The 26,992-nt window shown below is 43.4% G+C and overlaps 1 protein-coding gene and 4 non-coding genes across 5 annotated transcripts; all 5 read left to right on the forward strand.

Annotated features, from left to right (window-relative positions):
- The first annotated feature begins 2,446 nt into the window (after positions 1 to 2,446).
- Positions 2,447 to 26,568, forward strand: NOP58 (NOP58 ribonucleoprotein). Its single transcript, XM_027880140.1, has 15 exons — positions 2,447 to 2,562; positions 5,385 to 5,461; positions 7,172 to 7,224; positions 8,894 to 9,018; positions 10,044 to 10,180; positions 11,314 to 11,378; positions 12,636 to 12,770; positions 13,740 to 13,885; positions 14,828 to 14,954; positions 15,606 to 15,769; positions 16,462 to 16,596; positions 17,794 to 17,855; positions 20,326 to 20,459; positions 25,395 to 25,516; positions 26,233 to 26,568. Exons 1-15 carry the CDS (start codon positions 2,518 to 2,520, stop codon positions 26,287 to 26,289), a joined length of 1,584 nt encoding a protein of 527 aa, XP_027735941.1. The 5' UTR covers positions 2,447 to 2,517; the 3' UTR covers positions 26,290 to 26,568.
- Positions 7,478 to 7,566, forward strand: LOC114055791. Its single transcript, XR_003570828.1, has one exon. It is a non-coding gene; the product is annotated as a small nucleolar RNA SNORD70 (small nucleolar RNA).
- LOC114055792 lies at positions 11,930 to 12,019 on the forward strand. Its single transcript, XR_003570829.1, has one exon. It is a non-coding gene; the product is annotated as a small nucleolar RNA SNORD70 (small nucleolar RNA).
- LOC114055789 lies at positions 13,987 to 14,070 on the forward strand. The gene has a single exon (XR_003570826.1). It is a non-coding gene; the product is annotated as a small nucleolar RNA SNORD11B (small nucleolar RNA).
- On the forward strand, positions 15,121 to 15,206 carry LOC114055793. The gene has a single exon (XR_003570830.1). It is a non-coding gene; the product is annotated as a small nucleolar RNA SNORD11 (small nucleolar RNA).
- Positions 26,569 to 26,992: the final 424 nt, after the last annotated feature.

Raw genomic sequence — 26,992 nt, forward strand, 5'->3', positions numbered from 1 at the left:
ACTCTGTGCCTGCATTGCTGCATTTCACTAACTGAATGCAGAGCTCCAAACACAGCTACACTGAGGCATGCACTTTTACTAGCCAGTGAAAGGCTCGGTATCTAGACTCATGGGCATTAGTTTTAATCACAACTGTTAAAACAATTCAGAATTAACAGGGGAGGCAAAAAAAATAAATAAAGAGAACCAAAACAGATGCTATACAGAGCTACAGAATGAAGATGATCTTTCTTAGGCAAGACCTAGCAGGCAGGGAAGCCAAATATGTTCACACTGTGCCAAGCTCACAGTAAGAGCTCATTATGAGCTTGATAACTCTAAACAAAGCACCAAAATAAGCCATTCATGGGCTTCACAGGAACACACAATACTAACAAAATAGAAAATAACAAATACTTTCTCTGTCCTGAACATTACTGCTTTCCATAAATTAAAGCAGCTTTAAACAGGGAGAGTAGCCTTACAGTGATAAGGTCAAAGTCTCAGACACTGGCACAAAACCAATTTTTCCGTGTAATCTCACAATAAAAGCTAAGACTGACATGAGTCAGAGTGCAGTTATCTATCCCTATAGACAGCCATAAAGGCATAATCTTAAAATATGCTTATCTGCACACATACCAACTAATACCACCTCTCTTGACTCCCTGTTACTCAGTTGTGGATACATTACTTCTTCAGGCTACAGTCTAGATTTATACAGGATCAGCAAAGTTAATCTCTGTTCAGCCTACGAGAACTATGGATGTACATCAGCAAAACTCACCCTTTTCTTCAACAGCCCAAAGTCAACACAGAACATACATAAACTGAAAACACAACCAAAAAATGCTGTCTTAAAAATACAAAATATGCTTACACAAGCTTCTTTCCACAAAAACCCATAGTTAGCCTTGCATTTGCATGCACCATTAAGGCCACTTGCCTTAAGAACCTCACTTCCTTCTCAGGTGTTTTGTTATGTCTCTTATTCCCTCATGTGCACATGACCTGGAGTCAATAAAGTTCACCTCTGTTCCTTCAAATTGCTGCTAATTTCTCTAAAGCTGTGTATATAGTTTAGGGGCCAGGAGCTATTAGTGGTTTTCTAAAAACTATTGGCCCACTCCTATGGTTTGTGCTTCTTCACTCCATCATAACCAGATTCTTATAAAATCAGACTTTAATCTAAGAATGATCTGTAATCCCACAATGCCAACTTGTTTGCCTGTGCTAGCAAACAGGATCAATGCAGTGTTCTAAAGCAGACAGGTACGTAACATTTACTCTTACATAACAGTAGTACTACCCTGAGCCAACAGCACCAGAAACTCGGTACTTTAAAACGCGGTGGAACCTGGAAATTCTCTGTCTAGTTGAACCTATTATCTTTGGCACTATTACTGGTTTGGGGATTTCTAAAAAATTGGTTACATTACGTAAAGCACCAAAGCTTTTCCTTAAAAAAAAATAGATCTTCAGAATTCTGTGAGTCCCCAGATTTCTGACTACTGGCTCTCCAGCACACTCCTTACATATGGAGGAAACAAAGGCGTGCTGACTCATACGGATGGTTGCATAAAATCCAGCAATGAACGTCTGATATAAATCAAGCCCAAGCGTTGCTCGCAGCCTCTTTTCCCGCGGGCAGGAAAATCTCTGCCTTTGTTTTCAGGACAGATAACCCTCGGTGTGCAGTAAATGGGAATTCCTAAGGGCAAGGAGTGGCGCTTCCCTCCCGCCGGCTCGCAGCTGCTGTCCCTCGGCGGGGCCAGGCACAAATAGGTCAGTCAGGGACCGCCGAGCACACACGGCCGGCCCAGCCTCTGCCCCCATCCCGAGGACACCGCAGCACCGTGGGGAAACAAGCAGCGTTTAAAGTGCTTGGTTTATATGCAGATGACGTGTTACTTCTCTGTCGGAGAGGCAAAGGTTTTAAACACACACAACAAATTGTTTATGAAGTGGATCCGCGTGAGGATCTGCAGAGCAGGCCGCGGGAGCGGAGCGGGCAATGGCAGGCCCTCCCCGCTGTGTGCTGGGGGCCGGGAGCGCCCTGGACTGAAGTGGCTGAACCCCGACGTGAGGCCGCGGCTCCGGGCACCGCTCGGGGACACCGCGGGGCCACCAGCTCACACCTGCTTCAGGACCCACTCGGGAAACAGAAGCCTCCGGTACTGGTACCCGAGTCCCGGGGCCCTGCTTGCCGGCAGGGCAGCACCGCGGGGCGCTGGGCAGGGCTGTGGGCAGGGGCGGGGGGCACGGGCACAGCCCCGCGGGTGCAGTTCGCGTGTCTGTCCGTCAGGGGGCTCCCGCCTGAGCCGCGGGGCCTTGGGCGGGCGGGGCCCTCGGTGGGGCGGGCCCTGCAGCGGCGCATGCGCGGTCCTGCCGTCCGCCACGTGTCCCGCGAGCGGAAGGCGGCCCCGCCGCTTCCCCTGCCCGCGCGTGCTCACTTCCCCTTCCGCCGCCCCTTTCCGCTTCCGCTTTGCCCTCGGGGCGCGCGCGTGCTCGACCGGAGTGTCCCGCGCGGGCGCCGCGATGCTCGTGCTGTTCGAGACGGCGGCGGGGTACGCCATCTTCAAGGTGAGGGGCTCCCTGTCCTGCGGGGGAGGGGGGGGCAACGCGCCGGGCCTCCCCCGGGAACTGCTGGGAGACGCGGGCCGGGGGAGCCCGTGAGGGGGAGCCCGTGAGGGAGAGTCCCCTGACGGGCAGGTTCTCAGGCAGCGACCCTCGGCAGGGTCGGCGGGGCCGCGCTGTGAGCGAGGGAAGGGGGAAGGGGCTGCGGGCGGGGGGTGCGGGATGGCGGCAGGAAGGGGGGTCCTTCCGAGCGCCCCCGTGCCGCTCGTGTGCCCCCACCGGGGTGCGTTTGGGAGGGGTGTGTGCCCCCCCGGCCCTGCTCCTTTCGGCGTCTCCGGGGGCGCCCCGGGGCAGGCGTGTTGCTCACTCTCTCCCTGGCTGTGCCCTCACGGCTCGTGTTCCGGCACAGCCTCGTGGGTGCGGGGGGGGGGTTGGGGCGCGGGGCAGACGGGCGGCGTTCCCGGCCGAGTCTGCGGGTTCATGGTTGAATCTTCAGGTTTGTGTTTTTTTCACCGCCAGCTCAGTCGTTTTCCGAGTTTAATTTGTGCGAACACAAGTGCGGGTGCAAAGAGAGCAAAGCTCTGGTTTCTTTTGCCGTAGCCTGCGTCAGAACTGCACCCTTTGCGGTGCTCTATAGAGCACTGTGTTTACTTCACCTGCCCTGAAACCTTTCCTCCTCTTTGGAGTGCAGCTGTGCAACTCAGGCAAGGAGCATTTTAACACACGAGCCTCATGAAGAAGCCAGAAATACTTCTAAACGTAGATAGCTTCTGGTCTGTGCCCCTCTCCAAACACTTACACCTGGGGAACTGACACACGTGCAGCATCTCCCTGAAGGCTTTGCTCAGGTGGATATTCACACAGAGTAGTATCCTGCACCTTCAGAATTATTAAAAATAGTAAAATTACCTCTTGAGTAGGCTCAGATTTCTTGTGCTTTAGGCCAAGGCCTTTTAACCTTTCACAGGAGCCGGAAGGGGCTGAAAATAACCAGTATTTTAGTTTCTGAAAGCAGAGTAGGCATAAAGGAAGGTAGGGGGAGGGACTTAAAGAGAAGTGCCAAGAGGTCTGTGCAGCAGTGCTGCTGTGTTCTGCTGCAGGTGTGAGCAGCTGGGGGGTCTGGCTGGAATGGATGTGCACAGCGGCCAGCGGTGAAAGCTGTAAGCTGGGAATCAGCAGAAGTGGTATTTTATGTTTTGAGACAAGGGTTGGTTTTCCATGCCTGTTGGCAGGTGCCGAGGCTGGATACAGCAAAGCCACAGCCCCAGTGCTCATCTGCAGGGCAAGGCTCTCAGTGACAAAACCTTCCTAGACAGGGCAGCTGTTCAGCTGCAGACCTGTGTCACTGTCACACTTGTATGTTCATTCTGCTGTATTAAGATATTCTCTGCAGAGTTTAGCTTCCTAAAGTTTGTTGCTGCTGGGGGTTTGGGGTGCTTTTTGTCTCATTTTTAGTTACTTGAGGGTTAGAGAGACTTTGTGTTTCTGAATTTTGAGGACAGGTCATGGTCACCCACTTCCCTTTTCAGCAAGAACCACAAATGTTTATTGGCAGCATAGCTGTGCTCTGCCTTGGTGACCAAGAACCACTGCCTTCTGCAAGCTGTGTAGCTCTCAGGTACTCCCTCGTAGATGTTAGTCCCATCAGAGGAGCAGGTAGTAAGGACAGATGGGATATAGTCACATTCTGGATCTTGGAGGACTTTCTCCAAGGAGTCTTACTCTCCTCAATGACACAAAATATCCATAGGCATGTAATTTCTCTTTTCTGCTGACAGTCTCGATTTAGCAGCTTTCTTTTTATTCTTTATTTTTCTCCATGTGCCCATGTTTGTTTGTAGAGGCTGCAAATTCCGAAGGGCTTTGGGTAGGAAAGATGAACTGGAGGAAAGAATCAGCAAGCTGAGGAAAGGAAGAGTTGCCTCAAGGTTTTTCTGTGCCCCAGAGTCATGTGGGAAAATAATTACCATGTTTATCTGCTCAGCTACTAATTACATTTAAAAAAAGGCAATTTCCTTCAACCAGGGTTTAAAAATCTGCAAGAGAGCAAAATTCATAATACCAGGAACGATTTCTACACTGAGTTAAATTGCAGTTGTGTTGTATTTGCGTTGTGGGAACAAAACGACGAGATTTCTTAGTAGGTGTAAAGATCTTGACTGTTCCCCTGAGCAGTTTTCTAGGAATTTGCAGTGCACTCCACATTTTGTGGAGTTTATATAGGCTCCAGGGCTGTGATTTTAAATCTTGTGCTGTTTAAAAGCTGAGGGAGATCTCCTGTGTTCAGAGATGGGATTAAGCCATTGCTGCCTGCCCAGCTGATTACCAAGCTGTGGTGACAACTCTTCTTTATAGGGGTGTTCTCTTTCTTTGGGTTAGCTCAGATTAATGAAAATAACTTAGGGGATGACTCCTTCCTGTTAGGGGTCCCAGACTTATTTTAGTTTTTGCAAAGTAGTGGTAGGTTTGGTTCTGGGTCACTGGGTTGTGAATGAGTCTGGTAGATGAGGTGGAACAAGCCCAGTTTTGATAAACAAGAAGAGAATTTTGCAGGTTCAGGAGGACCCAGCCATTATTGAGGAACTTCTTTAAATCAGGTGAAAGTGAACACACTCTACTATGTGTCTGTTAGTAGGGTAAAGCTGCTGAGAGAGAATGATGAAACTGTAGATCATTGAAGTTGAGTTTGCAATAGTTAACACAGATGGAATCAACAGTGTGATTGGATACACTGTAAATCTGTTTAGGGTCTTCTGTGCTGAATGAAGGCTGAAGATTGTTCAAAGGTGATCTAAATATAGTTGTGTGTTGTTTTTTTTCCCCTGCAGGTTCTCAATGAGAAAAAGCTCCAAGAAGTTGACAGTCTGTGGAAAGAATTTGAAACTCCTGAAAAAGCAAACAAAATGTAAGCAGCTTTGTGTGGGGATAGCAGTGTGGCTTCTGGAAGAACACGACTGCCTGTAGTTATGCACGTATGGTTCAGGAAGAACTATTGATTTTGGCTTTTCAGTGTTGTAAAAACGGTGAAAAATGATAATGTGAAGTTAAATACATTGAGAAACTTAAAATGGAGTATCAAAGTGAAAGAAATACCTTTTTTCCTTGCAGTGTAATTAAGCGGCAGAAGTCATTACCGTGTGTCACTGAAGCAAAATATTGAGCAATATTTTAAGGCACTCTGGATGCCTTGACAAGAACATCCAAGCTTGTAATGCTGGAACTGTGTGAAATGACTGGTTTTGCTCTCACAGGAAATTATTTTTGAAAAAAAAAAAAGTTTAATCCAGATGAAACTATGTAAATCGCTGTGAATTGAGCTCAGTGTTGTTGCCTATGCCACCAGTGAGTGTTAGCACCACTGCACAGCTGCACAGGGAGTAGTGTCCACTGACCCAGCTGACCTTCCTAGCAAATTGCCCTAAAGTGGGGGGCAGTGGTGGATTCCTTCCAAGCCTGTCTAGTGTGTTTTTATTGGAAGATTTCTTTGATTAGAACAGATGCATCTGAACAAGTTATGCCTTGTGATTTGTATTTATCCTGCTCCGTAATAGTACATAGAGGAGAGGCTGGAAAATCCCACATCTGCCTGTTTGTAGTGCTGGTAATCTTGCTTTGGAAGCATCATCTTGGCCACTCACTCTACAGGATGTGGCTCTTAATGGATCTCTACTCTGATCAAAGTAACTCCTGGCTTGCCTTTCTGAAAAGGCATCAGTGTAAGCCTGAAGCTTTTGTTGGGATCTGCAGATGCTTAACTGAAGCACTGAGCTTTATGTGTGACCCTGATTCCTTTGCAGATACTCCACTCGCAAACAGCATTGGTTAATCGCGGCTGGATTAGTCAAATGCCCGTCCTTGACAAGGAATTTACTGGATTGAGATAGCTGCCTAACTGTAACTCTATATATCAACACCACAGACTCTCTGAAGGGCAGAGGGAAGCTGTGCCTGAGGATCTGACACAGTGTGGTTAAACACTGTCCATATGATTTTGGGCTCTGGTCAGCAGTTAGGGCATGAAAGAATTTTTTGTTGTTGGTTTTAAGCTCAGCTCAGAACTTGTATTCTAACATCTAATTACAAGGCAGGACTTGAGGATTCATGGGTAATGAATCAGTTCAGTTTAAAGTCTTTGAAGATGCATTTGTTTAAAAAGCATGTTAAATCTGAGCTGTGCAGGCTCTGCATTCCACAGAGGCAGAAGGTTTCCTTTTGAACATGAGTGGGAAGATGCTATCATCAGTCAATCAGGGTGCAGTGTTGAAGTTTAAATGGATGATATCTGTCTTTAAATATGAACTACAAACAAAAAGGGGACTTAAGTTTTCTGGTGATGTTGGTCCAAGAAATACCAAACCAAAGTTCCTTTTTTTTTTTTTTTCCTTTCTGGAAGTATTGTGGGGCCCAGCTGAAAAGTCACTCCAAATCCAACCTTAATTTGCACATTTAGTGCTCTGACTTCTTTTTGAGGATATGGGTATCGATCTCTGCTCTCTTGCAGCCTTGGGGAAAAGAGGGGAACTAGAAGAGTGAAGGCAGAAAAAAAAGGTAAAATTGTTCTAGCATCTGGTTTATGATGTACATTTGTTTACACGCTTTTATTTTTCTTCTGTAGAGTAAAACTGAAGCACTTTGAAAAATTTCAGGACACCACAGAAGCACTTGCTGGTAAGCGAGTTAACCCCATTCTTACAAAAAACCCAAATCCCTATCGTGCACTAGTTCGCTCTGTCCCTGCTCTGTTTCTTGGCATAGTTTTTAAATCACAGGTTTTTCAAAGTAAACTGTTTTTGATGGCTTATGAGGTCACCCATTTGGTCTCTAGCGCAGTAGAGATGTAATAAAGTATAGATTTTTCCTACTGTGTGTATTTCCCAAGCAGCTCACAAATGGGCACCATGTAAGTTTTGCCTGATCCCTGTAGCCTGTTGTCAATGATGGATTCTTGCTGAAGCTGAGTATAACTGATTTGAGTCAACATTTCGTCACTACCACTGAGACAACAGATGGGTATCAGAGAATTTTCATTATTGCAGTCGCCCGTGTTCTGTGGGTGCATATTGTATTATGCCTGTGTTTTTCAGCCTAAAAAAAGTCTGTCTTGTACTTGAACTCAGGAGTTTAAACAAAATGGAAACCCTTATATTGGATATTTTTTTTCAGATTTTACACTTAAAGGCTTGATGCTGTGGACTAGTTTGAACAAAAATGATAGATGTTCTAGGTAATAATTCATAGTGTGACAATGACTGCTGAATGTGCTGCATGACAGCAATAGATGGATGTTCCAAGCTGCATTTACAATTTAAGAGCGTTTTTTTTCATTCTGATGTGGCAGGACTAGCCTATAAAGGAAGCTAAGGAAACAAGAGTGGAGATGCTGCCATTGTATATGGGATGCAAGTAAAAGAACTGAGATTAAAGCTGCTGTATGTTCATCTCCATAGCATATTTTTTGGATTATGTGCTTTTGCATTGGTTTGGATGCAGATCACGAGTAGTTAGGCTGATTTTAAAAAAAAAGCAAAAAAAGAAGGTGGAAAATTATCTCCATTTTAGAAAAGTTGAGAGTAAACTCAGCACAGCACTTCGATTTTAATCTTACATGTCATTAAGGTTCTGGAAACCAAAAATCACCGGCCTTTGCTTTATTTATTGTGATGAAGATGTTGCATCAATCACAGTTCAGTGGAGCACAGAGCTGACTGTCAAACAAAGTTGTATAAGTGCCTGCTTAAAATACATTGTGTGGGGTCGTAAAGCTTTTACAAATCTATTAATATTTGAGAATGAAGAATGTCCTTTTAAAATTCTTCTGTCTGCATGCTATATTAAAAGGATCTGTGCCTGACTGCCCAGTCAATGTGTTTGGCATCATTCCTCCTTGGGCTGTAGATGTCACATTATCATCACCAGGGGGTGCAAATAAGCCGTTACTCAATTTAGGATATCGTGGTTTCTGCCTAAGGGACCTGGAAAATGGTTGGTTAATTAAATGGTACACAAAATGTTCCCATATAACCCTGCCTTTGGAAATGTTAAACATGCATCTAAAACATATGGCATACTGTTTGTAGAGATCTTTAAAAAAAATCTGGCAAAAATAGAACTGAAACCATATGGAGAAAGGAGAGGCAACTGAGAGAAAAGTTTTTGATTTAGGCCTCCAAAGGAACAAGGATACAATTTTCTTCTATTTTGATTTTAGCCATTGCATGGCAGCTCAGACTAGAGCTACTGTGGGCAGTTAAAACAAATGTACAAAGTTAGGAGTACTATTTTTACAGATTTTAGGAGGGGAAAGAAACTGCATCTTTGGTCTTTTTGTTTTATACAGCATCCACAGCTCTTGTAGAAGGCAAACTCAGCAAGAACTTGAAGAAAATTCTGAAGAAGATTGTGGCAAAAGATGCCCATGAGCAGTTGGCTGTAGCAGATGCCAAACTTGGAGGTGTCATAAAGGTGATAGCTGATTTTGCCGTTCTTCCTTTTGCCTCATGCTGCTGAAATATTATTGTCAGATTGCAGAGATTTTGCAGTTACTAGCAATGGATTGTGCTGCCAATGCTGTGCTTGCAGCATGCACAATATCTAATCCACACATTTATACTGCTTGCATACAGGAAGATGTTGTCTTGAGTACACAAGTGAGTGATATTGTAAAAGTGCACTGAAGTGTTTGGATTTGCTTGATCTCTCTCTTAAATGTTGGTTAGAAACCCAGCAGGTTAAAAAATTAATTTTTCTGATGATCCAATCCAGAAAAAGAGTGGGGTGAGGAACCAAACAAAAAACCCCAGACAGACAGACAGACACGCTTATTCCTCACTAAGAGATGCTGCAATAGTGGGGTGATGACTTACTGGGAGTGTGCGTCATTCTGCCTTCCTCAGTCTGCAAGCAGCGTGCACCTCCTTCAGTCCTTGCCTGCCAGAGGAAGGAAGAGGTACAGTGGAGGTGGACTGCCTTCTCCAGTGTCTCCTAGGTGTCAAATACCAGTTTCCCATCTCTCATGTCCAATTGCTCCTTAGTCCACTGATTTTTATTCTGACAACTTCCTAGGGCTGTTTTAGGAGACGGGTGTAAGCTGCAAAATCATAAGGGTTTAGCGGTAAAGTGAATAATATCAAGGACTTTGAACTAATTACTCAGTTTTGTTCTCTGAAAATGACCCAGAGCCCCCAACCCTCTACCTCTGAATTTTCTCCCTGTGGCCAAACTGTTTCTAGTAAACTGCAAAATCTTGAATCTGAAGTTGAATCTTCTACATATCAGATATGTATTATAAATTTCTTGATAGTGGAATTGTTACTGTGTGTGGAACTGGGGGTGCCACTACCTTTAGTGTCAAAAGCAATGAAACTGTTGTGCGATCATGGGATGGCACTGGGAAAACTAGTCATAAATGATATAAGGCTGCTGGAAGAAGGGCTTTAGAAGAATGTCGTGTTGTGCCTGACTTTGGATCGTTGATTTCCAACCTGCAGGACAAGCTGAATTTGAGTTGTATACACAGCCCAATGGTTACAGAGTTGATGAGAGGAATTCGCTCCCAGATTGAAGGGCTTATAACAGGCCTCCCTTCTCGAGAGATGGCAGCCATGTGTCTGGGTCTGGCACACAGGTGAGTTCCTGGAACAGCTCTGTGTCATCCCATGTCTGCCCCACTCTTGTGTCCTGGGCTGTGCTGCTTGAAGTGTCTCTGAGTATATGACATGATCTCATCAAGACACATTTGTATCGGAGATCTTGTTTGATAAAGGAAGGGCTTTCCAGTTTGCACCCACCATTTAGGGAAATACCTCATCTTCACCCGAAGTTGAAGTTGATAGCTTTCCTTTGCATTTTATGTACTTCAGGATTTCGTTTGGAGTGTCTCTGTAGGAGTCAAGTGGATAATTTAAAATTCCATTGCCACTGAGACAAGGTGAAGGTCGTGATTTGCTGAATTATGCCAGAATAAATACTCATATAATTCATAATTATGTAAGAATGTTAAAGGCAGGGTTGTCTCTCCACCTTAGTATCGCTGCCTTTTAGGTTTAATGGAGTAACAGTTAAGGATCAACATGAGATCAAACATTCCATTCATGAGTAACTTTTTAATTCATGTTCTGATATGAGCTTGTCCTTTATGAGCCATTGGCAAGTTAGAAAAATGCTTTACTGTAGCTAATTTCTTGAAAATAGATATGTGTTTGTTTAGAAAATGGGCATTAATATTGAAGGAGGACTTCAGAGATGCAAATCTTCATTGATATCAACTGTCTTTGTAAACATACATTAAAGCCAGATGGTAATGGGCTTTCTCAGACACAGAGAATCTGTTCTAGGAAGTGTTTTTTGTTGCCTCACATTAGCATTGCTGATATTGGCTGCTGGGTAGGTGTAGTTTTGTGGGTTGCCTCCAGCCGCTGCAGAACTGGAAATGCCGTCGACAAATACTGTTTGTGGGGAACCATGCAGAAAGAAACCAGCAGCCAATTTCCTGCCACAGCACTCATGTTCAGTGTGCTGCATGTGGTACAAATAGCCTTCACTTTCCCTTTCACCCTGGTCACAGGGTATGTGTGTGTACACACGTCGGAGCTGTTGTGAAACTCGTGTCAGTGTGGCTTCTGGCCACAGCTGAGAGCAGCCAGCGGCATAAAACTGAGCTGCTTTGACTGAATGTATTCCTGTAAAATAGGAACAGGTGGGGCATACCCTGGAACAGGAGCTCAGGATGCTGATGAAAGTGTATTTCTGTCTCCTCAGCCTTTCCCGATACAAGTTGAAATTCAGCCCAGACAAAGTAGATACCATGATTATCCAGGCAATTTGTAAGTATATTTAGAGCTTAAATTATTAATGGATTTGGCTTAGGATAGCTGACTTCTTTACGCTGGTTACTGAAAAGTATTGCTGTCAACGTCCTCCTAGTGTGTCTTGGTACATTGAGCACTGATGTTCAGCAGGGTATAAAGTGTGTTTTCTTAATAGGATTTTTCACAAGCAGGAACGTTTGTAGGGTGATACAGTAAGCTGCCACTTTCTCTTAGCCTAGAAATCAGCTGAAATACAGACAGTCCTTTAAGGGCTCTCTTTCCCAATATACCTCCCTTCTGAGTAGTGCTGGGAGGATGGGCCCCACAGGAAGGCATTTTGTGACCCATCATTTTAGTGGCATCTTGCACCGAGGGTATTGTAGAAATAGACTCCTTTGTTAGGCACATCAGACGTGCTGCAGTGTGTAATGCTGCATTTCACAGGCTGAAATTGTTAGCACAGCTTGGAAAGCCCATTCCTCGTTTTTCCTTGAAGACATCCACATCATAATTGGCACGCTTGCTGTGAAGCAGTGGTGAGGAATCCTGTTTGGAATATTAATTCCCAGACTGTTGTCGATGATGAAACATATAGTTAAACTGAAATTAATGATTTGATTCAGTTCCTTCGTCACTACCACTGAGACAACAGATGGGAATGTTGGTATTGCATTAGCAGGAAATATTTTAGCCCCGGGGCTCTCTAGCAATATATACTGTGGATGCTGTGCTCTTGGATTCTAAATCTGGTTTTTGGTCATATCTGGTAAACGGTGAGCCTGTTGGTTTTGTATTGGGTATATTTATATTATAAAGGCAACTAGAGGGCTTAATACAATCTCTTAAATCAAGTAATTGAATATAAAAGTCAGTTTGTTACCATTAAAACATTATTTTCTTGAAGTTAGTCAGATGGCTGCATTTTACATCAACCTTGTATGTAGCACGTTGGCTGACTGGGGGGAAGAATAATTGGTTGCTGTTCCCCTTCCAGGACAACCTGCTTTGCAGCTGTTAAAGGAATCTGTCCAAGACAATTCCAGTGATGAAACTTTCAGACCACACTCATGGGAATGCTAACAGTTCTATAATATTGTGCCTGGGATTTTGCATTCTCTGAAAAGAGAAGACTTTTAGTGTACTGCAGTTTGGTTTATTCCAGTCTTTTATAGGATAAAATACCTCAGTTAATCTCCCTTTACACTATTTAAATTTGTTGATTTGAGAGTTTTTTCCTTTTAAATAAAAGTAGTCCATTCTTCTTTCTCTTAGCACTTCTTGATGACTTGGACAAAGAACTGAATAACTACATCATGCGCTGTAGGGAATGGTATGGTTGGCACTTCCCTGAACTGGGCAAAATCATCACAGATAACCTTACCTACTGTAAATGTGTGCGGAAAGTTGGTGAGTAGTAAGAGTGGTGAGCCTGGAGCGTGTTGCACGGCAGTGTGCAGTGTACTCGTGGCACTGACTGGTGGACCAGGTCACTCATCCAGCTCTCGTGACACTGTGCAGTCCTGCCTTCAGCAGCAGTGTAATCAGGGCCAGCAGAAAAGCAGGGTATGTTTGCATCTGTGCGTTGATGCAGGCTTTGGAAGCCTAAGAGAAAGCTAATACCACAGCACCAACCAGTTCTGCAGGGACCACCAGCATATCTTCTGAGAATGCCAGTTATTCAGCAGACTAGTTTGGAAATCAGCTTCCAAAAGAACTGATGTAAAGAGAAATGTCGCCTGTTTCTGGATGTTCTTGGAGACAGCAACTGCTGGAATTATTCACAAGAGCAAAAAGAAGGACTGCTATAATACTTGGGGCACTTGCCTCACCTCTTGGGCTCATGTGCTTTGTAGTGATGATTTTTTTGTTAGTTGTTTTTCTTTTTTTTTTTTTTTTTTTTGTGGTGTTGCTTTGTTGTTTTGGGTGGTTTTTTTGTTTTGGTTTTCTAATAATGAAGTTTGCAGTCAAGAGGGAGACCTGTAGTTTGAAGGGAGTTTTTTTTTCCCAACTGTAGGAAGAATTAAGTATATTTGGTTATTGGTAAATGAGTGCTTGCTTCCTGGAATTCTTTCTTTTTAATATTGTGACTAACAATTTTGCAGCAACCAGCTGTGGAAAAGGTGAAGTATGCAATGTTACAGAATATGAGTGCTTTTTTTTTATAGGTTCAAATTTAGTATTTCCAACCATTCCTAACTAGTATAAACATAGAACATTGACATATATGTTGGGAATCTGGAGTAGGGTGAAGGCAGACTTGACTCACTGTTGTTATTTTGGCCTTTTATCTGCATGTGTTTCTGTGCCCTTTTTTTTTTTTTTTTTACTAGTTCATCTTGCCCCCAGCACAAACATGCTTTCATCTGTCCCCCACAGGAGACAGAAGCAATTTTGCTTCCTCTGATGTTTCTGACATCCTACCAGAGGAGATTGAGGAGGATGTGAAGGCTGCTGCTGAGATTTCCATGGGGACAGAAGTATCAGAAGAAGACATAAACAACATAATCCATCTCTGTGATCAAGTACGTACACACAGATGGATAGCAGTGGGAACTCCGCTTCAACCATTGCAGAGCATCTTCTACCAAGGAGAGGTTTTCCGAGGGCAGTGCTGACACACTTGGGATGGCAGTGATGATTCCTATATTGTTGCTTTCCCGATGTTCAGACGTGAGGGTGCACAGTCACTACCTCATCTGAGCCATCTCAGACTGCTGATAACTGCAGAAAGCCTTCTGAAAGTGGTAGTGTTACCTGGGGGAGGAATTTTGCTATCATTGTGCTTTCAAGTCTTGAAAATAATGGCATTGTATAGCCTCTTTCTAATCTGCCACTTTGGAAGCTAGGTGATAAACTCTGGAGCACTGAGGCCCCAAAAGAATTAGGAGCCCTATCCTGCTTTCATCTGGATTGTATGTGAACACCCTCTGACTTTAGTTGTGCCAGTTGGATCCCTTTGTGACTTTACCAGGGAGTGGCAGGATTAGGAGTTCCTGTTCTTGGTCTAGACCAGGCTGCTTTTTTGTGTATGTTCTAATTGTGTGTATTTGTATGGAACAAGTAAAGAGCATTTATCCCATTTCAAGAGAATAGTGGCAAAGATTTATGTGAACACTGAATGTTCCAGGGTTTTGTCCTAAAGAAAATGCCCTTACTAAGTATTTTTGTTCTGCTTCGCTGTCTTTGGCATGCTGTCAGCTCCTTTATCGGGAGCTTTGCTGAGAAAGTGAGTTGCTTAGGGGAATAAGCAACACAGATCCAATGTTCTTGGAGGATGGAGCTCTACTCTGGGAATATGCCCTATATAAAGCTTCCCGTAACTCTGGCTCTTGGCTGTTTGCATTTTCCAATTTGTTAGTCTCCTCACTGGAATTCTCAGCAGTTCCTCTTTTCAGTACATTTATCTCTTGATATTTTTTGGTCGTCTGATACTGACTGAAGTAACCACACTCTGTCTGTGGCAGGTGATTGAAATCTCTGAGTATCGGACCCAGCTGTACGACTACCTGAAGAACAGGATGATGGCCATTGCTCCCAATCTCACTGTCATGGTGGGAGAACTGGTCGGAGCCAGGCTCATTGCTCATGCAGGTGGGTTCAGTGATCAGTGTAAGTAACTCTTAGGTGACCTCATCAGAGGCTTTCTCCTTGGTGCTGGTCAGCTAAAAGCGTTACGTAGGGCCCTGATGAACACCTCGTGGTAAAGGGGGCGAAGGCAGCGCTTCAGCACTCTGAGAATACCAGCATGAGCTTGGTAGTTGTCTGTGATGACGAAGTTCTCAGTTGGCCTGAATTCTTTTCAGAATATGAGGGCAACTTAAGTCACTACCTCTTCTGAGACACTTACTGAGCCTCCTGCTGATAATTTAGTCACCTCTGAGGTAAAGTGCCGACAAACTGACATGACACTTCTATAGTCAGACTGGCTCAAGGTAGCAACCTTATTTCAGTTATCTCTGCTGCAGCTCTGTGATGACATGTTCTTGCTGCCAGACTGTCAGGAGTAGGCATTACTCCAGTGGAATATGTTTTATTGAGTCAGCCTTCTTTCCTCATGCTGAAATCAAACCAAGAGAGTTAGCTGAAGCATGAAAGGCTGAAATGGTTAACTCTCCTTCAGGAAGTTAATGTGAAGCATGTCTCAGAAATAGATGGCTCTGAGCTTCGTAGACTGTTCAAAAGCAGGCACCTAGCCTAGCTGCTCCTCTGACAAATTGCTGTTGCTGTGTCACCACCTCCTAGGCTCCCTCCTGAATCTGGCAAAACATCCGGCTTCAACAGTTCAGATACTGGGTGCTGAGAAGGCACTCTTCCGAGCGCTGAAGACTAAAAGGGACACACCTAAATTTGGCCTTATCTATCATGCTTCCCTGGTGGGACAAACCAATGCCAAAAATAAAGGCAAGGTAAGTTGCAGAATTGCTCACCACTTTCGCTTTTTCCAGAGCGTGAGCGTTTTGAGCTTCACAGTGAGGCTCTTTCCATGGCTTGTTTGAATGTATTGCTTTGTGATAACAGGTAAAATACCACTGTCTACAGATCTTTGAATGTTATTCATCCCTGTTCAAAAAAGTGAATGGGATTGTCCATTTGAGACACCTGAGCAATAACAGATGCAGTCCTGCTGAGCTATGATATAACACTGGCTTTCTCAAGGGCTACGTTACTACTTTCTTCTACGTGATAGGCTTCAGTCTTGCTTGAAAGTGGGTCTCTTGTGCTAAAGCAAGTAATTTTGGGCTTGATCTTGAAGAGCTTAGGTTTTTATAATGTGGGTGGATGAACATGTGTTTGAATTGTGAAGAAAGGCTGTCCATTTAGAAATTACACCTCAAACTAACCTGATCCAAAGTTTGGGATAGAGTAGGATACATGTAACTTACCCGCTGTCTCAGACATTTCCCTCTATCAAGAAAATAGGGTGTTCCATTAACAGTATTTCAGTGTTGAAAGAATGATACACTAATTATTTTTTGGATTAAACACTGCTAGTAAATGGTTACTTTGTTCTTTTGCATGTGGGTATGGTTTCCAGATCAGAGTGAATCACTGCCTTATGTTAAGTCTTAGCATTTAATATTATTTTTGGCTTTTCCAGATTTCTCGAATGCTGGCAGCCAAGACTGCCTTGACTGTTCGTTATGATGCCCTTGGAGAGAACACCAGTGCTGAAATGGGAGCTGAGAACAGACTAAAAGTAGAGACCAGACTGAGGATTCTGGAAGAGAGAGGGGTAAGTCTAGCAGAGGCTGCATGAAGCTGACATTCTTGTTGAGGGTATTACTTTCTGATGCACTGCTTTTGACTCTTTCCCTGTCACTCAGTAGTGTGTCACTCTTGTTCTCTGGTTTCTCCCAGCTTTGGCTGGAGCAGTCAGATGTGTAAGCTGGCTGGCTGCAGGCATTTTTATGTCAACTTTTCTTGTTTTCCTTTACATTATCCTTAAAAATCCTGATACTGAACAAGATGAGTAAGGTCATACCTTTACATTCATTGCATTTCTATGAATTGCCAAGATATGCTTATTACTTCATAGCTTCTTTCTCTTTACCTTAGAAAGGAGTATTTGGGTTTTGTCTATGCCTCATGTTTTCCACCGTGGTTCCTCAGAATCTGAACACTGGTGATGCTTAGTCTTAAGGAGCTTTCTTATTCTGCAATCTGCTGCATTGCCCTCCCACCACCTAATGCATGTCCTGCCTCTCCACACCTGTTCCATGTTGCCATTGGCACAACACGCTGGGAGGACATGAGGTCACTTTCCTCTTTTAGGTGACATGCCTGCTGCATGGGATCTTGTGAATGATGACTAGGTGCAGTCTTGCAAGCTAGAAAATCTGATAGTGCTGTAGTACTGGCATCACTGGAACAGGAAAGAAAAATCCAGAAAAACCTGCCCATTCTCGAGTGTTTCGTGGGAGGTGATACTTCCCATTGGAACAAAGGCAAGGAGACATATTAACACCAAAATACAAACCGACCACTTGACAAGTATATATTTAATTCAAATCCAGTTTGGGACCTGTATTGTGGTTTTAAGGTTGGCCTTATGCCAGCTATAGGGTGATACATGCCCTGACGTACTCTTGCCAAGAAAAAAAAAGTGTGCACAAATTAGAGCAGATTTGAGGAATTCAGAGGTATGATGTGGTGTGTTTTTTCTCTGTGGTATGTTTGATCCAGTGCTAGATACCCTTTACTTGAATTGGACTTCTGAAGAGCAGCATCAGAAAGGTCTTTCTCACCTCAGTTACACTCCCTGTCACTACTCTGCACCCAGGTATAAGACCTGTGCAGGTACACAAGAACCTGACCCATAATATATGTCTGTTTTTCTATTTTTAATTCCTTTCAAGAGCTGTAAAAGTGTGTGTTGTGAATTGTTTTCATTATGAGTAATTTGGTTTTCATATCTAAATTTTTCTCGTAGATAAGAAGAATAAGTGGCACTGGAAGAGCCTTGGCTAAGACAGACAAGTATCAAAACAAGAGGTGAATAGTTTTTCCTTTCAGGCTTTTTACTTGGCTGAGTATAAATAACTCTCCATGTTTTTATTTCTGAAAAGCTTTTTGTTCGTAGGCTGAATTGACTTAAAATCTAGAAAACATTTTCTGTGCTTTAAACAGTGATGATAAGTTCTGTTGCTCGTAAGAACTTCTGTTATCCCAGATTTTCTAATAGTAAATTACTGACATAATCAGATAACAAGTACTTTTAGGTGCTATGAGCATCAGCCCAGAAAGCTGGGTGTTAATATGTAGCAGCTTTATTCAATACAAGTCTGAATGAAATAAATTTGAGAAAATTACAGTTTGAATTAATTTCCTTGACATGAAAGCTGTCCTAGAGACCTACTTACCATCTTATTCTTAGAAAATAAAAAAAACAGGCACCGCTTCTTTTGAACAAAGCTTCACCTCCTTGTTTTAGCCTTGTACATAATAAGTAATACATGTCTTAAGCAGTAGATGAGGTCTGTATGTACTCTGGACACTGTTAGAACAGTTTCTGGTGCCCAAAGTGACACTGTAAGTTGCAACTGGGACAGCTGAACATCTGAGGATTTGAACAGGGTATTATTAGTCTGAGCTGTGACATCTGGGTTTATCACTTAATTTGGTTGCAGGCTTCTTGCGTAGCTTGACCTGCTTATTTTGCTGAGCTTTTGGTGTAGAGAGGGCGAGAGCTCAGCAAAAACAGGGCTGAGTGCTCGTTCTGTGAGGAAAAAATAGCACTGTTGCACCCATCTGCAGTCCCCAAACATCTTTCAGGAGCCTGGCTGTAACTTTCATTTCCATATGCCAGGCGTTTCCAAGTGTAGTGACGGCTGCGATTTCTGGAGCAGCTTTTGCAGAGACAGTGTCAGTCAGGAAATGAAGCATCAGGGCCTGTCACGAGACAGCAACTTAGGGAGGAGACAACATAGATGCTGGGTTTTGACCTCTTGAAATGAGGAGTCATGAATTCCTGCCAGGACATGTTTCTGCTGTTAGACATGCTTTGCAAACATGTCTAGGCTTGGGGGAGAATCTGAAGATAATTCCTGACTGTTTGGCGTAGTCTGGCTGCCTAAAAGGGAAACTAACTCAGTACCTGTCGAATTGTCCCTAGAGTCCAAAAATGGCAATATTGTATGGGGATGTTTGAAGGGCTAAACTAGTGTTTTGAGGGGATTGGCAAGCATCTTTGTGTATGGGACTGTGAATTTTGTATCAATTAGGTTAATCAAAGTATCAGCAGTTAAATGCGAGGTAGCTTTTAGAGATGAGGTTCAAGTGAAACATTTCAGTATGCTTTCCAAAAAAGATGCGAGAGTGGTTTTGGTTTGGTTTGGGGTTTGTTTGGGGTTTTTTTTAAGTAGCAGCAATATCTTGACAATCTCAAGGAAGCCAGTGTGCTCTCTCTTGGGTTTCACTGAAGCAGAGTCCACTGTTTGTAAAAGGCCATGTAATCAATTCCTGTAAAGCAATATGTGATGTTAATAACCATAAGGATCATTTCTGATGCTTAGAGGATGAAATGATGGTACTGTCTGCTGGCATTGCCACATGCTTCCCAGTCCAGTCACTAGCCTCGGTTGCTTTTATAACACGGGTGAGTTAGCTGCTTCAGATTCCTATTTTGGAAAAGTTCAGGTGCTCAGGATGTGGCTGGGGGGAAGTATTTTAGTCTTAACTGTTTTAAAACTCCTTTCAGTAGGAGTTCTGTTGTGAATTCTTGCTATTTAATGATTCAATTGCCCCTTACAAGTTCCAGCTAAAGAGCACTGGATTTCAGGGTGGCTGGTTCTCTACGGCCTGCAGAGGAGCTTGGGTCGGAACAAACAAGCGTGCAGTAATTGAGAAGAGGCAGTTTCAGACACGGATTAAGTATTTGAATGTTCCATCAATCAGTTATAAATAATGAACCATAGCACTACCCTGCCTTGTGAGCTGTGCCCTCTCAATGTAATAGTGGAGAAGCAGTATAGAAAAGGCAAAAGTAAAACTACTTTTAATACTCTGTGTGCATATCTACACCTGAGGGTACAACTGAAGGGTAATAAACCAAATACAATATAATAATATGCCAAATGGTGAGGAGCTGTGTGCTTGTGACCATAAGGCTGTGCTGAAAGAGCTTTCAGCAACAGAGAGATCAATCTAATGGGTAATTGAAGTGCTGCTCTATAGAGCCTTGAACAGATATAAACCAGAATCAAAATTTTACTTAACTGCTATCTTCTGTTCAGATCAGACAGTTGTACTTGGGGAGGTATCTCTTCTGCAGTCATGATTAGTGGTAAACCACCTCTGTATTGGAGAAAGGGCCTCACTACCTGTAGATGCTTTGTTAGCTGAGTAAGATTTATTTGCAGGTATTCTTGGGAGGTTGTGTTGGAAAGTTTATGTTCAAGTGCAGGAGCTTACCTGGGGGCCAACTCTTCTTACCCCTGTAATGGACTTGTTTCCTTCGTTACAGCGAAGTGAAGGTGTTTGACCCATCTGGTGACTCAACACTTCCGGTTGTTTCCAAGAAACGCAAAATTCAGGAGGTGGAAGAACAAGACACTGAGGTTCCAGTGAAAGCAAAGAAGTTCAAAGCAGAGATGAAAGGTTAGTTGCTCTGTCTGTGCTGCTGACATTGCTGTTTCCATCATGCAGTGGGACCTAACGTTTACAGCCAACCACAATACCTGGTTATTCTCCTTGGGTGTAATTAACAATAGTAATGATCCTTAATGGACTGACTGCAAGTAATTTGCTTTAAGCATCTGCTTTTAGACAGTTATAAGCATATAGGAACATCTAAGAATGACACTCTATTTGTATTCTTCTTGCAGAATTTCTTGCTCAGCAGGTTCATCTTTAGTGACCCTCAGTATCTTGAAGACAGAAAAACTGTTTTCTCTAAAACCAGAAACTTGCCCAATTTTCTTTCAAGAATTCTGTTTTATTCTAACTAGAAATGTTTTCTGGCATGTTTCAGTGTACAAACAGGTCGGAATTTGAAGTGAAATGACACTTGGAAATTTCCATCTGAATTTACATAATATATGAAAAATGGTTATTTTCTGGGGAGCTAAAACTGAAGTATGGCCACAGTTCTTTCCTTCTGCTATGTTACTGTGTGAAGAAAGATTTTGAACTGACTTCAAAATAATCTGGTTTTTTACTACAGTTCATTGTAAGAGACCTTCTCTTCTCTCCAGTGTGCACTTCAGCACCTCTAAAAGGCTGATCTATACTTGCTGTGCTGGTGGAGCACTCAGTGTGTAACTTGGGAGGGGAAAAAAAAAAAGGGAAAAAGAAGATGACTTTAAATCACTTCTGTGAGATCAAGAGCCAGACCTGGGTAGGAGCTACTCACAAGTTTTGTCACCTCTCTGTGCCTGCAGCAGGTGAGGGCTATCAGAGACTTCCCTTTCTGCCTTCTCTGCTGCTGTGTTCTAAGGACCAGAAGTGTAGTTGTGCTGGTTCAGTACCTCCTCTTGCTCAGCTGACGCCAAGGTGTGATCCTTCCAGATGCCATTTGGTCCATGGTGTCTGTTTACATGGATGGAACAACTTGTAGGAACCTAAAGTTAGCTGAGAATTAAAGTTCTGAGGAGGGAGAATGCTTTCTGCTGTAGAGATCTGTGCCCAAGCTTGTTCTCTTATCATGAGACAAGGAACCACGAGTACTTTGGAGGTTTGAACTTGCCCATTTGCTTTTGGAGAATGTGGATGTTCTCACAGTTACTGCTTTTGATTATCTTTTGAACTAACTTCCTTTGCTATAGCCAGAATTGTTCCCTTGGGCTTACTTTGCATTATCAAAGCAAGTGTTGACATCTCACAGGCATGAGCTCCTTGCAGGTGAAATATTACATTGATTTCCAGCCTAGACTCTTGCAGTTTGAGGGGAATGTTTCTGTTCATAGTTATATTATTCAGTGGTTCATGCTTTTATACACAAACTTGTTGTGGTTGCTTCATTTGCTTTACTGAGCATTGTTATTTCCTGGTTTAGGGGTTGGGTGGAGCTCAGCAGGTATCCTTGAGCTGGAGACAGTGTCCAGAATAATTGTGGACCACTGAAATCTGTGTTGTTTGGTTGTTTTTTAAACTTCCCAAAACCTGAATTACAGGATTCAGATGGGTTGTTTTGCTTCCCTTCAGCGTGTCCTCTTGCGCCCTATAAAGTAGAACTGCCCCTATGTTTGCAGATTCTTGTATTTGAGCATCCAGCAGAGTACATGGATTTCCCTGACACCTGTTAGACAGACCATGACCTTGCTATTTTCCAGTATCATTTCTGTGGCTGCACAGTGTGCTAGAGAGGGGTTGCCTTCTGGTTTTGGTCCCAGAAGTTACAGTAGTTCAGCAAGCCCCATAATACACACAAGAGTGCAGAGAAGGTCCCAGCATTAAGATTTATGCTGCATGTCCTCTTGAGTACACATGAGCCTTTAATGTCTGCTGTTCTTGGCTCCATTCTCTTTTGGTTTTTAAGCCTTTTTTTTTTTTTTTGATATTAAGCTTTTCCTGGTCAGAGATTACACATCCAGACAGTGCCTCGTGAAAGAAACCTCTGCCCCCTCCTTCCCCTTGCTGTTTGTGCAGCTGCAAGATAAATGGGGGTGGTGGAAAAGTAGTCCTGGAAAGAAAGGCACTTTCCAACCAGATACATTTCTATCCAGTTTGTGTTACAAGAGGAATGTAAAGGACAGGAAGAATCTGGGATGCTGCCAGTGATTGATTTGTCAAACTATTGCTTTTAATATCTGTTGGGAAGGGGGCCAATATTTCGCGTTATGCTACCCCAAAATGTAAGTGTTACTTTGAGATGTGTGGTATTTTCTCTCTGCCTCAGTGGGGTGCATGTGTGGCAGTACTTTGGGTGGGAACTGGCAGGGGGGCTGAGGGTGAGCTATGACTTCAAACTACTTTCACCTTTTATCATCATCATCATCACCATGGCTAGGCTTTGCGAACGAAGATTTGTGAAGGGCTCTACCCACCTTTTATACCAAGAAAGAAACCAAGCGGAAGGATAGTGCCTGAAACAAGTTACAATTCACTGAAGGATTTGTCTGTTAAAAGCTGTCTTAGTGCTGGGGGAAGGGAAACAGGGCAGGTATTTTTGTGACTACAGTCTGAAGTTGGATGTGGCTGGACAGAATGCATACCACCAGCAGAGCTAGCCAGTGCCCACAGTGAAGCCTTCAGCTTGCATTTGGCATCGGGATATAGCAGCAGCCAGTCACTTGGGAAGGCCTCTCTTGGAAAGAGAAATAGCTTAAATTAATGGAGTGAACCCTGCAAGATGCAAAGCCTTAAATGACAGGAACATCATGACAGGATGTCTTTATTGATAGGCAATGTGACTTCACTATGTAAAGTGGAGCATCATGTAGAGGAGAGAGGGCACATCAGGCTGGTGTATAAAAGCCTAGGAAAAAATGGTGAAAAATGGGTGAGTGGAACTGCTGCTGGTGGTCTCCAGCACTCGCAGGGCCATCAATCAAACTGCTCTTCCAGGGCTGCTTTCTGTGCTGCAGTGCCTGGTAGTAAGAGCTGTTGGTTTCCTTGTCAGCTGCTGTGTACCACAAAGAAACCCCGCTGGCCTTGAGTGACTTAGAAGTACTGCACCTTGAGGGAAAAGACCAGAACCCCTGGAGCCTGTGTCCTCATTCTGCCTAGGTGCAAATATGTGAAGTCTTGTGATGAGCTTTCCTGGAAAGCAGCAACTGAAATCTTCAGGGAGGGGTCTGCTGCTGGCTGTGAGAGTGGCAGTGTCTGTGAGTGCCCCGTGCATCATCTGCAGCTGTAAACTGTGACAGGTTCACTGCCTGATGTGTCACACTTGATGACACGTAGGGTAATAGTGAGAAGTTATTTTTTCAAGGTTACCACCCAACATTTTGCTTGAAAATGCATAGCTTGCCAATCCAGCTGAGTGAAAAGGTGTTGCATGCCAAAATACCATGTGTATGCTCCTGTTGTACTGTATGGTTTTATGTAATTTATGCTTACTTTTAAGCTACTTTGTATTTCCCTGTGTCATACAGAGGAAGGTGAGGATACTTAGTTTTATACGTTTTGAATCCCTTAGGCTCACACACTGTTCACTGTGAATTATGTGTGTGGCAGAATCCACTTAAAATTATATTTAACGGTTCCTTTATCTGGAATTCTTTGCTGTTTTGCTTCTGGTATGTTTTTTAATGTCAGCGAACTGACATTAGCTGGCTGGATGCTCGTGTTAGCTGTCTGGATGCTCATGTAGACATGGCTAGAATTTTTTTAGCCTGAAGCCAATTTTTCTTTGTGTGAAGCTAATGTTAGAGGCAAAGTTTGAAGTGTATTTTTGACTTGTTGAGGAACTAAATTTGCGACAAAGTACAGTCAAGATGTTACGAGGTTGTGTGGTTTGGGTATTTTTTGTAATTGTACAGTTCTTTTTGTAAGGGATGAGCGTTCTTCAAAATGAAAATGCTTCTTTCCTTTGGGGGGGCATGTGGTGAGAAAATTTTCTTGGGTCACACCCCCGGTAGCAGCTGTACATACCACAAAGACCACTGATTTCAGCATCATTTTTGTAACTGCTGAAGGTCAGTGGTTGCTACATCATGAACTTAGTCATGAGTACTATGTATGGAGAAACTTGGTATCCAGCACTGACTCAACTGTGCAAATAAATTTGACTTGGGTATGCTCCAGTAACAGCCTGGCTGCTGCACAGCCTGCCAGCTTGGTAAGATTCCTGCTTGGTTTCTTTACCTAGAGATTGCTAAGACTGTGGTATATATTCTAGAAAATGAGTGGTAAATCATAGTTCCATTACCATTGTGATTAGACAGGGCAGCTGTTGATGAATAGTTCTAAAAAGTAACTGTAAGGTCATCAGTAAATCCCTTCCTGGGTTGACATTCCTCTCAGCTTATATAAATAATTCCTGTCGTCTTGGGCAGGAAAGTTTCTGCATTAAATGCTTTATGTTAGCTCAGCATTAAGACATCTTTGTGTTTGCCAGTCTAAACAGTAAAGAAAACTGGTCTGCTTCTAAGCAAATCTCCAACATCAAGGTTGGGAAATCAGTTGCGAACAAGCTGCTGCTGACTGAACACATTTCTAATGTGGAGTTTAGAGTCCTTTCACTGCTCCTTTGCTGCTGCTGAAAATATTTACCAAACTGTGGACAGTCTCTTTTCAGATGGAGTACTTGAAGATAATTTGGCAAGCAAATGAAAACATGGAAGCTTGTTTTAAACCTTGGGAGCAGCACGTAGGAGCAGTGTTTGTACCAAATATGCATAGTGCTGTCTGAACACTGTCACTTGTGAATTAGGCACTTGTATATTGTGATTATAGCGGGGAGTAGTCATGCAGGTAAGGGCAAAGCAGATGGTAAATAAATGTAGAGAGACTTAAAGAAGAGGCAGTGTGGTTTTCAGTATTTTGCATTCTTACTGTGGTCATTGCATCTTCTCACATTTCATATCTTTTCTGTCTGCACTCTTAATAACTGACAACCTGCTTTTCATCTTTGTCCTTTCTGTGGTACAGAAGGCACAGCTGTAGAAGATGATGAACCTGTCAAAAAGAAGAAAAAGAAAAAGAATAAGGAAAAGCAAGCTGAAGAAGAGGAAGTATTGAGTGAGGAACTCCCGACCAGCCCCACAGTTGAGGTGAGGCTGAATTGCATTCCCTTTTGGGAATGTGTTTTCTCCAAAACATTCAGAGTGTGGAGTGAGGGGCGGGGAGGAACTCCTATATGGTATGCAAAGACAGTCTTGCTCTAGTAGATCTATGCTGTGATATCCATCACTGTAATGTCCAAGAAGATCTGCATTGCAGAATAAGGTCTGGGAAGTTTGTGACTGTAACTCCTCCGTGTTTCCCCTCCTTTTCCTCTGCCCACCCCCAGCCCTAGTCACCTCTCTTTTTGCATCTTTTCTAGTGGGAGGAGTGTCCCTTGGTGCCAATCCACAGACATCTGTCTAGAGTTTAGGACTTGTAGGGAACAGAGGCTGTACCTGCTGATTTGATGACGCATCATTTGATGCCTTCCAGCAACAGCAGAGCAGATGGGACCGGGCCTAACTTTTTGCTCAGTTCTGCAATCCCGTTCTTAACGTGGGGATTAATTTTCTCCCCTTTGTGTGTGGCAGCTGCACTGCCTGACCACAGTGCTGAGCTGCCAGCACAGCTTCCCTTGCCCATTGCCCCCAGCGGGCTGTGAACAGCCAGTGCATTCAGTGACTGGGGAAGGACCTCTCTCGGGTTGTGCTTTCCCGAGCTGGCAGCGGAGGGGATGCTTCGAGTGTGAGCTCTGTTGCCTTGGCTACCTGTATTGCTTTGCTTTTCCATTATGCTGTTTGTGACAACGCTTGTTTGTTTGCAGAATGCAGAGAAAAAGAAGAAGAAAAAGAAGAAAGTGAAAGAGGAGGATGAAGACTGATCGGGAGCAGGGGAAAACATTGGCCCTTGGACAGCTGCTTTGGAGTAGCGTTTCCCAACATAATTTGTTTATCCTCTTGCTGAAAACTAACTTCCTTGTGCTGCAAGAAGGCAAGGAGATGGATTTAATAGCTGTCTTCTGCCCTGGAATAGGATACCCTGATGTCTCTGCTCATTGGGAGGATTGCTGGTTTTTGCAGTTTTTTTTTGTTTAAAAGCTTACAGTAGGCTTTTCACAAGCCATCTCCACTGATAAGGAATAAAACTGTTTTTATGGAGATCTTATGCCTCTGTCTTTAAACTTGTTTGCTGGTTTTCTAGCCATTATCAGGACTAAGAGTTATTGTTTTAAATGAGTGATCAGCAAAAACTCTAAAAGTGTAAATGTTCTGTTGCAGGTTATTCTCTAAAGAATTCAAAGGTTGTAATATTTTTAAGTTCTCCATAAAATGGTTACGAATATTTATGCATATCAAAGACGTGGAACAGCTGAGGTGTGTTATTGAGTCTGCACTGTAGTTCCCCTGATGAAACCTTTTTTAATCATTTTCCAGACATTTTGGTTTTGCTGCACTGACTGATAAGATTCAGATGCATGTTTTGAACTAATGTCAGGTAGCTTTCAAGTTGCTTTGCGGTGATGGTGGCAGCTGTCTTCACTTGATTTAAAAAAAAACAAATCCAAAAAAAGTAAAGCAAAACTA

This window comes from Empidonax traillii, unplaced genomic scaffold, assembly GCF_003031625.1.
Source record: "Empidonax traillii isolate 1590-97213 ecotype Southwest subspecies unplaced genomic scaffold, ASM303162v1 scaffold65:size4453928, whole genome shotgun sequence".
In the NCBI taxonomy this organism is placed as follows: domain Eukaryota; kingdom Metazoa; phylum Chordata; class Aves; order Passeriformes; family Tyrannidae; genus Empidonax; species Empidonax traillii.